General features: G+C 36.3%; 1 protein-coding gene across 1 annotated transcript; it reads right to left on the minus strand.

Annotated features, from left to right (window-relative positions):
• Positions 1-1,633: 1,633 nt before the first annotated feature.
• On the minus strand, positions 1,634-5,145 carry LOC145137665 (cell division control protein 6 homolog B-like). Its single transcript, XM_079071792.1, has 16 exons — positions 4,805-5,145; positions 4,612-4,714; positions 4,283-4,503; positions 4,085-4,159; positions 3,896-4,005; positions 3,710-3,816; positions 3,572-3,631; positions 3,403-3,476; positions 3,234-3,284; positions 3,089-3,138; positions 2,918-2,984; positions 2,725-2,814; positions 2,543-2,605; positions 2,359-2,454; positions 2,170-2,259; positions 1,634-2,083 (listed from the first exon to the last, which is right to left on the minus strand). Exons 1-16 carry the CDS (start codon positions 5,006-5,008, stop codon positions 2,036-2,038), a joined length of 1,509 nt encoding a protein of 502 aa, XP_078927918.1. The 5' UTR covers positions 5,009-5,145; the 3' UTR covers positions 1,634-2,035.
• Positions 5,146-10,699: the final 5,554 nt, after the last annotated feature.

Raw genomic sequence — 10,699 nt, forward strand, 5'->3', positions numbered from 1 at the left:
CAAAACTGGCACCATTTGCTCCCATTCTTGATTCTCATTATGGACAGGGAACACAACATCCTTAAGCTTCCCATTGTTTGCTTCCTCTTCATCATCATCACTAATATGCCCTAAAAGTTTGTCCAAGAATGGGTCTCCAACAATTTTATCAAAAGTATGTTCCTCTTCATCATCCCATTCATGTTCATATTCCATTGTCATTGTCACTTCAGAATCCTTGTCATCCTCTTCATCCATATAATCCGACTCATACCCTTTACCATCTGCTAATAACTCGTTATCAGCCCAATCAAGAATTGGTTCATTTCGGTGGTCAATGTACACATCTAACTCACTCTGAAGACTATCACTCTCCAGACTATAAACAGTTTCCACAAACTCCCAATAATCAGCATCACAGGCGATTCTTCTAATACCCTCACACAAGCTTTCCTTTCTCATACAGTAGTAGACATTATCACAGGCTCCATTGGTTAATTTCGTAAGCCACAAAAGAAACTCTTTATACGTAAATCCCCCAAAATCCACATCACGTACATTTGTTTTTACGGGGTCTAAGTACACCAATGGGTTTGGCGAAAAGAATCCATTGTAATGAAAATCTACAGATACATACATACATGTAGATGAGGATGCCATGCCAGCAGTCGACTTCAATTCCAACTTCAATTTCAAGCCCTAATCGTCGATTTGATGTATCGATTGATTTCTCACAGAAGAAGGTAATCGAGGTGTGTTAGCTGACGATGACGAACCCTAATTAAATGAGAAAGGGGTGTAATGGTCACGTAAGATTCCACGAAATGTTTTCAACCCAGCTAAATCAATGTTGCCGGCTAAAACAGGTAATAGCCGGTAATGTTGGTTATTTTTGAACGGATGAAAAAAGTTAATTGGGTAAATGAGTACAAAAAAAACAATATTACCCATATGTGAACATTTGAAATACTTAATTACCTTAATAAGTCAAATTCCCTAAGTTTTTTTTAACATATTGGCAATTTAAACTAGTAGCAAGCGGGTTTTTTTTGTGGGAAATGACAATTGACCGGTATACCATATAATAATTATAAATAAAACAGAGGGACTAATATTTAAACCAAACTATTAAAAATACATTAAACAACATTCTGTTACATAAAATTTAATTTTGTTGCTTTTCACTAGAATATTAAGTTATCAAATCAAGCTGAACTCAGCTAATTACACTGAGTAATCGCATCTATTGAAGATTAATTGCTATGACTAATGGAGAAACATAAATGCATGCATCTATTGATTTTAATAACTGTCCTTTCGTGGTTTTTGAGTTGCATTTTATATTCTATAAAAATATAATTTTTTAGAAAATCCCTTTATCTATATGTTCGTTATGAAAACATAATAACATGCTGTATGTTAAACTTTTCAAAAATATTTACTGATAAATAATTTGTTATAATCAATGTCCTGTAAATCATGTTACACGTTAACATTTAATTACAATCAAACCACGAGTAAACACCCGTTTAGAATTGTAGAGATTTTATCATCAAACTATCAATTCAAGTTTGTGTAGAAACTTGAAAAAATAAGCTACTTGTTATGCAAATTTTTTTAGAACGTCGTTTCTTATGCAAATAATACCAACACATGAATTCCAACAGCTCTTAATGAAATACTTAAGTGCAGTTTTGTATCAAAATTATTACATAACCATCTTCAACCTCTTAATTGAAATCACAAAACTAATGAATTAAACAACATTATTTCATAAAAGTAAGAAAACAACAAATCGGTTTTCTAAAAACATCAAAACAGTATGCTAACGCTCTATGTCAATCCAACTGGTTTAGGCATAACATTACCTCAGAAAGAATTATAGACCAAATTAAAAAAAAAAAAAAATTGTTTTCTGTAATGCGTTGCCTTTTGTATAACACCATCTATATATATATAATATAACAAGGAATAAATGTTAACATTTGGAAGTTCAGCTCATGTTGTGTTGTTCCATGCATCCATCATTGGTGAACAGTTTACAAGATATAGAAGATTACAACCATTGATTGTTTTGAAGACAGTTGTGAAAGAAACGGATGCCCTGAGAGTGACAAAGTAATTAAATGATTGTTATACATGAAAGATATAAAAGTTTAGGAAGCTAAAACTTGTCTTTATTATTTGTACCTGTAATGCAAAAATGATGTCTGCTTCCTCTACTTGCAATGTGACTCTCTTTAATTTATCATCTCTAGATTGACCGAGTTTCAGGATTCCCTACAAAAAAATGATTTATATAAATTATAGGGATTATTAAAAAGAAAAAGACGAGTGCATTTAATAGTTAATAGATAAGAAGTGAAGTGATGTGTTTACCTGATCACCTAGGACTCTACACATGCATGAAAGTTCCATTATTCCAACAGGTGGTATCAATGTTGACTTGCACACTTCTATATAAAACTTGTTCAACTGTTGTATCAATCAAATATAACAGGAAATTTTATTAATAATTAGAAAAACATGTGTTGTCATTGAAGATAAAATATAATCAGCATACCTCTCCTATTGTTGTATCCTTCTTTCCCTTTCGGAAAAGCTTCACAGCAGAACATAGTACAATCTACACCAAAAAAGACTTTAGAAGTTAGACATCAATAAAACACTACTGATTGAATAATATTTTTAATGAAGGAATAATAATAATAATAATAATAATAATAATATGGTAAGAAAGCAAACCTGTTGATGTTGGGGAAGGGATTGTATTGTGTCAACTATTGGTGATTTGTAAGCCCTTGATAAAGCAATAGCCATGTGGTCAACCCTCACCTATAACAATATGAGAAATAAGTTATATCATTCACCAAAATCAATATCAAATCAAAGTTCAGTTCTCAAATTTATTTAAGGACTAAATAGAAGAAATGTTTACCATGGAGGACAGATTTGAAGTGGAAGTAGATTCTCTGAGCTCTATTTCCAGCCTCTCAATTGCACCCCTGGAAACCAAGGATAAAAGCGTCAGTTTAATCCAAATATATGAAACCTTAAGAGACTTTTTAGGCAATAAAACAATTTTTTTTTAAATGGAGAATATGCCAACCTGCAGATACCAAGAGCTTTCCTCATATCTCCAGATGAAGCTGCAACTTTCTGCCAATCAATATTTAAGTTGAGTCAAATCTTATAATTTTTTACATTAAAATTAAAAGGAAAATATATAATACTGTGGTGTACAATTTACTCACTCTTGCACAAAGTTCCAGTGCTTGTGGCTGGAAAACAGTGTAAGGAAGTGCCTGAAGAAACAAAACATTCATCAAAATATATACATTTTACAGAAAATTGAGTAACTCAAAACAAAAAAAAAATAAAGTAAAATCAAGAGTGCTAAAAAGATTAACAAAGAATATTTACCATTAGCCGTTGTTTGAGAATCATGATGATCTGATCCATGGTGTATGCTCGAAAAGACAAAACCATTGGTTTGCCTAGTAGAAACAATTACAGAAAACGTCCATTAAAAATTTCCAAAAATTTGGCTAAATTTAATAAATAGCAACCTAGTTTAGAGATTGTAACTCACAATTTAGAGATTGTAGTTTTGGAAGAAAACGATCTGCTAAGTCAATTGCATTAGCTATACCTGTAAAACAAGATCCAATATGAGAAACATAGATAAATCAAGAACGCATTGAACTGAAAACACAATCTAAAATCATACCTATCAATATAATTTTTGAAAAGGGCAATGTTGTTAGCATAAATAGATCATGGAGCACCACCCGGTCCTTTGTAATCAAGTAATCCAATTCATCAGCAATAACCAACCTGTTAACAAAGCATTTATCAATAACTATTCACATTGCTATAATTGGATAGATTTTTCAAATGTAGCTAATAATCTTACATCATTTTTGTTCCAGATGACTGTTGCTTTTGAGAATATAATTGTTGAATTTGTCTTAAGGGTGTAGAACGATTGTGGACCTTCTTATGTGGTTGACTCTTTCCAAGTATCTGCCAATAGCATTAGCTTTTAAGCACTAAGTTGGTTGCATATGAGCCAATTCATATTTATGTATTGATAGGTTTTTACCTTGTTGAAAATTTCTGAAGTAGTTGAGAGAGAGGTACAGTTTATGCCCAAAATTTCTGGGAATTGACCTCCTGTCTGGATACAATAACCATGATTCCACTAATTATAATATTCATCTTTTAGATGGTGTGAGTAATTATGTAAATGCATTAGTTCCACTGGGATTACAAAATGAACAATCAGGCATATGGAGATTACCTCTTTAGCCCAAACAGCCAGAGACTTCTTCACGTTTTCCATGGAAAGTGATTTTCCAGTCCCTGGGCACCCACATACATACAAGCTCCCAGCCTTCTCTTGCTCAATGGATTGTTTACAGAACTCCACTATCCGTTTCTGTTCATCCTCTCTGCATACTGGTACAGATGGAGCTGTGGATACATGTAAAGCCTCCTTCACCGCACTTAATTGCTCAGAATCTACATAATAGAAGAGCTTAATTCAGAATATACGCACCAATGAGCACGAATTTCATAGATCTGATCACACATTAGGTAATTCAACTATGAAAAGAAAATCGAGATAACCTGTTGGATTCCAGATCGGTTTATCCAGGAAACTATCCAACAACTTTTTCTTTGGGGATTTCCTCATTTTCGTGATATTATCAGTAGACGCCGTTTCATTCACCTGAAAATAATCCTTGTACACTTAATTTCATTCTAAGAATTTGGTATCAAGATATATCGAGTAACATATTAAGAAATTCCGAAAACTCACATTTGTTCGACTTTTATTGGGACTATCATCGACGCATCGACGAGGAGATTTAGTTTTCAACGGAGAGCATGGCTTGGGTGGAGTACTGAAAACAGGATCGTCCGATAAACCTGAATTAGATCTCAACCGCCGTTTCTGAGGCGAAGATACGTCGGCGCCGACAATTGACATGGGCGACGATCTACCACCGGCGATTGATGGCATTTTCTGTTGTTTTACCGGGAAAGCAGATCAAAGATGTCTAAGATTTGGTAGTGGTTGTTGGGCATGAAAATGGAGGTAGCGGCAGAAGCAGAAATATAGTGATTGGAGAGGAAATGGTTTTAGCGGGAAACGCCATATCAGGTGGCAAGTGAAAATTTCCCGCCATCTCGATCGCAAAAGAAAGAAAACCACGAATAAAGCCAAACAATCCCGCTTCTATATTCCACTTGGCATGACAATAATAAGTGTAAAAATTAACATGCGACTTGTCACACCCACCATATGTGCATACATATAAAATTAGCATTTTCCGGTGATTTTTGGGCTTGTCTCAACTCTCAATATTGATTGCTGGATTATTTGTTGTTTCTATCTGTATCAACTCTCACTTGGTCTTCCCTTGTGTTACTAACCGATAGCTAATTGTTAGTAAGTGTTGTTTTGTGGATTTTCATTCATGGGTATTTATATTAACAAAAACATACTGAAAATGTATTAAAATTATTAAATTGTCATGCCATAAATTTAATGGTGATGTCAAAAACAGAACCAAGGATGATAGACAATTATAATCATAAACTATTTTGTTAAATGGGTGACCACAAACATAATGGTAAATGTCATCTTTCGACATTTATTAATATTTGGTGCAATCACAATGAAAAGATAAATCACGGTGCTGTGATGATAAGGAAGGTATTGTTTAACACTTAATTTTAAAACATACTTATTTTATTCTCCAATAGCACATATTTACTACCAAAACAAAATATGCCAAACAAAATAAATAAATATAGACTTACTAAAAGATAAGTTCCTATATATATTATTTGATATCAAATTGAATTTTTTAAAATAAATGTATGTGTGTAGTAAATCTCTTTTTTTCCACACACACACTCTCTCTTCTTTGTATCTTCTCCTTCGCCATGATATTATTCATATTTTTTCCTTGCCATTTTGTAAATCAATAAACAACCAATGTGGGAGTTTAGGTGGTCATGACAAGCTTGACATCATTCCATCCCATCTCCATAAGACAACCATCATGCCACCTAATATCTACATCAACAATCAACATGTTTAATTTTTTCGCAAAAAAAAAAAAAAAAAATAGTTTAACATGTGACGATGGTATATATTATTTTTGTGAACGTATTATTTTTTTTGTTTTTTTGGTCCAGGTTAAAAAGCATTTGGAATCCTTATGATCTCAATTATTCTTGGGTGGTGATCATACAACCAAAAAATAATATGGTTTAGTTAGAATTTAATTTTGGTCTCTAAGGTTGGTAGGTGTGGGCAACGTCCACACCGGCATTTTTAGATAAAACAAAGAAACGGCGTTAGACGAAGGTAGAGACGGCAACGGGAAGCAACGGCAGTTGTATAACGCCCAAAAACGGATGAAGGGGGCGGTGTTTGTGCGTTATAACGCCTAAAACGCTCATAATGCGTTGCCCATACCCAACACTCTAATAATAAGGGTGATTTGGGTTTGGGTTGATGATTCGGTTGTTATAACAATTTAAAAAGTAGTAATAAAGTGTAATATCAAATATTATTAAGTAATATTCTAGGAATGAACTAACTTCGGGTTACCGATGCATTGAAAGAGTGTAGAGAGGGACGAGCTCATTTTGCTCACGGCAGTACAATTGATCAGGTGACTTGTTATTTGGTGGATCGTACTGGCTAATTCCTTTGCAGACTTGTGTGTGTGAATTTAACTGTTAGTTTCGGGTGAGTTTTTCATTATGCCACGTATCCTATTGTATATCCTTTGCATGGTATGATAGAAATACTATTAGAGTACTAGTATGTTGGTTGACTAGGATAACTCCTTGATATGCATGTGCAGTTTAGGACACTTGGTTGGTATGTTAGACTGGTAGGGTCTTGTTTGTTACTCGTATGATACTGTTAGGAGTTATGTTTGGTTAGGGTAACCAAGTAAGGCCAGTTGTCATGGTTATGCATGTTTGACCATCGAAGGATTTAATTAAGAAATGATCGATAACAAGGTAACTAGGGAGAGTTGGTTGCCAAAGGAATGTAATATGCTAGTTTATGTTATGTGTTCATGTTATATGATTATATGGAAATAAAAGCTTTGGTTCTATAGTTTAAGTTGGATAGCTTGAGAACTCTTGGTCTAATGCCTGATGGTGATGTTCTTGTTTGATTATTCGTTCTCGGGCGGATAATCTGTTCAACTGTCTATCTAATCCATGACTACATGTGACTTTATGTATTGCATGGAAGATCAACCCCCCCCCCCACCCCGACATTTGCATGGAAGACCAGGATCTAGCCCCTGCCATTTCCATGGAAGACCATGATCTGTCCTCTATTAATGGTATGGAAGACCAAGATTTGGACCATGGTAATGGTATGGAAGACGAGGATCTAGCCCTTAACACTTATATAAGTAAATACCATGATTTGGACCATGGCAAGATGTGACTGTAAGACTATGATTTGGCCCATAGCATTTGCTTGTGGTTTGAGTGGACCCGTTATTTCATATATGATTGTTATATATGTTATATGCATGTTGATAGGGGAGTTGATATGTCGGTGTTAGAGCCAAAGGTTTGTGTGGATGCATTGTATGCATGATGGTATATGTGGTATACTAGGGGGCTCACTAGGTTTATGCTTATAGTTATGGATTAAAATTTCCAGCTAAGTCATGAGAAGAGCTTGACGAGACTATACACACGCATCAAATATTTCGCGATTTTGTAATTTAGCTTCGATAATGTTATGGTTTTTAATAAATGGAATTCACTTATTATTTAAGTAATGAGATTTTAATCAGTTATTCTATTTTGAGAATGAAAAATCTATTTCTAATCCTCGGGACGTTACATATTGTCCTATTACAACAAATCATTTTCAAGTTATACCTTCATTTTGTTTATTGTAGAGGATGATGGGAAATACGTTACATGAGAAAACGGATAAGTGAGATGTTTAACAAAAGAAAAAGAGTAAACACAAAAAGATTCTACCGGCGACATGTTTAGAAAAGGCAAAAGAGTAAACATATAGAGATTCCAACGGTCGCAAGGTTGTAGGCGAGAAGAAAGTGGTGGGTTGTAGTGAATGTGAGAAACATGTTGTCATATAAAAAAGAAAAATGATTTGGGGATAAGGAAAAAATTAATTATGTAATTCTAATAATAAAGGACAGGTAAAAATCTTTTTTACATTACACTTAACAAAAAACCACGTTGTTAGCCAAAAAAGACCAAATATGATGGATTTTAAAACCATGAGGATTGACCATGCTAAATCTCTGGAAGTTAGATTTTAACTTTGACAATATGGATCGTTTATGTAATTTACATGTATAATTATAATTAGATAACATATACTTTGAGTTTCATTTTTACTTGTAACGACGTAATTTTTCAAACCAATTTTTCATTTTTAAAACACATAAAACTCATATATTATATTTCATAAAATCATAAGTGTCTCAAAGTCAACATAAATCCACAACAAAAGTCAAATCCCAGAATCCTCAACATAATCTCGAACAGGTGTGTACAATCATGTCGGTGCCTTCCCGCGATCCTCGGAAGCACCTGAAACACATAATACATAACACAGTAAACATAAAGCTTAGTGAGTTCCCCAAAATACCACATACAACACATTAGCCACTCGAGGCTATAACTCTGTAAGACCCTTCGGTCAATGTGTCTCAGTGGAACCCTCTAGTCTCATGGCTCGTTGGACCCTCCGGTTCAGTCTGGTTGGGACCCTCCAATCCCATGGCTCGTTGGACCCTCCGGTCCGGTCTGGTTGGGACCCTCCAGTCTCATGGTTCGTTGGACCCTCCGGTCCGGTCATAATATAGCATATATCACACAGACAATTGCACAACTCAAGTAAGCACATAAAGACCTTCCAGTCAGACATAAATACCACTCTAGGTAAAGTATAGTGAGAAGACTCACCTCATAAGCTAGCTAGTAAGAATCTCGTGCTCGGAAATCCTCGATCTAACCTCCGCATATCATATTAGATAAACATCTATAATCAATATCCCACTCTTACTCAAATACACCAAAAGTGCTCTTACTCTCTTTCTAACCCTTGGAATGGGTAAAAGACCATTTTACCCCTCCCTGGTCTCAAATGCTCATATTTGACCCAACCATAAAGTCAACAGAAGTCAACACGAGTCAACAGTCAAAGTTGACCTGACTCGCCGAGTGCATTCTTGTGACTCGCCGAGTCCACTAGTATCCTCAGAGCTCTCCCTAGGGTTTCACTCAGCTCGTCGATTTGACTTCCAACTCGACGAGTTATCACTGGGTCAAGAACGCTGGGGTAACCCGATCCAACTCGTTGAGTCATCTCATAGACTCGGCGAGTTGACTCATTCGAATTTCTCATTTGGGCACCTGAGGTCAGATATGCAACTCCAACCTCTAGATATAGCCTCCTGATACCCAAAAGTCACGTAAAGGTTTGATCTTGATGACCATGCATGGCATATATTGCTCTATATGCCATCACTACTCCATTAATGCTTCCAAAACACAAAACTCCTTGGTTAATTCACTAAGGCTCTAAACTTTTGGACTCTCTGGACCTCACAAGGTCCAGATCTGAAGTCTAAACTCGAAAAGGGGATTGATGCATCCATAGCCCCATCAAGAAGGTGTTACAAGCCCTAAATATCAAGAACATGAGATCTAATCATCCTAAAAGAAAGGTAAAAGCTTTTTACCTTGATCTGAAGCTTGAGATGAAGAAGAAACAAATCTACTGGCCCTCCCTTCTTGATATTTGATGAACCTTCCTTCCTTTTCAAGGAAATGAGCCAAAATGAACACAAGATTAGCTATCCTCACCACTCTAGCTCACTATGGACGTTAGGGTTTATCTCAAGGATGTAAGGGTTCTGTTGAGACGAAATGGAGGCTATAAGTGCCCTTAAATAGGCCGCATGCCCGAGAATTTAGGGTTTCCTTCAGCAGCGCTGACTCGGCGAGTCGCCTCACAGACTCGTCGAGTCCATTCATCAATCCATGTCACCAGACGCGATTCTACTCGACGAGTTGAGGCACCAACTCATCGAGTCACTCCACAAATCTCAAATTAAATGATAAAATAATATACCTGGGAATCCGGATGTTACAATTCTCCCCCACTAGAATCAGAATTAGCCCTCGAAGTCATGCTCAGCAAATAACTCTGGATGTTGCTCCCGCATCTCTGACTCCGGCTCCCAAGTCAACTCGGATCCCCTCCGATGTTGCCACTGGACCTGAACTAGGGGCACTTCCTTGTTCCTTAGAACCTTCACCTTTCGATTGGCCTCTCAATGTAATTCAGGCTCGCACCTACCTGAATGTCCTCTAGTGGTACCACTGTCGTCTCATCGGCTACACACTTCCTCAACTGGGACACGTGGAAGGTGTTATGGATCTGACTCAACTCCACAGGTAGCTCCAATTGGTATGCTACTCTACCCACTCTGGCGGTCACTCTGAAAGGACCGATGTATCGGGGTCCCAGCTTACCCCGCTTCCGGAATCGGATCACCCCTTTCCATTGGGATACCTTCAGAAGCACAAAATCCCCGACCTGGAATTCTAGCTCGGACCGTCGCCTATCCGCATAACTCTTTTGGCGACTCTGTGCCGTCAGAAGCCTCTGTCTGACCTG

Source organism: Lactuca virosa, chromosome 9 (genome assembly GCF_052849685.1).
Source record: "Lactuca virosa cultivar CGN04683 chromosome 9, Lactuca_virosa_CGN04683_v6, whole genome shotgun sequence".
Classification (NCBI taxonomy): Eukaryota; Viridiplantae; Streptophyta; class Magnoliopsida; order Asterales; family Asteraceae; genus Lactuca; species Lactuca virosa.

What these genes read in the sequence shown, in the direction of transcription:
- LOC145137665 (XM_079071792.1), bottom strand. Translation starts at nt 5,008, where the DNA reads ATGCCATCAATCGCCGGTGGTAGATCGTCGCCCATGTCAATTGTCGGC. An exon ending in TCATCTGGAACAAAAATGAT is followed by an intron (nt 3,817 to 3,895) that starts GTAAGATTATTA and finishes CTTTGTTAACAG; the next exon opens with GTTGGTTATTGCTGATGAAT. An exon ending in ACATCATTTTTGCATTACAG is followed by an intron (nt 2,084 to 2,169) that starts GTACAAATAATA and finishes TGTCACTCTCAG; the next exon opens with GGCATCCGTTTCTTTCACAA.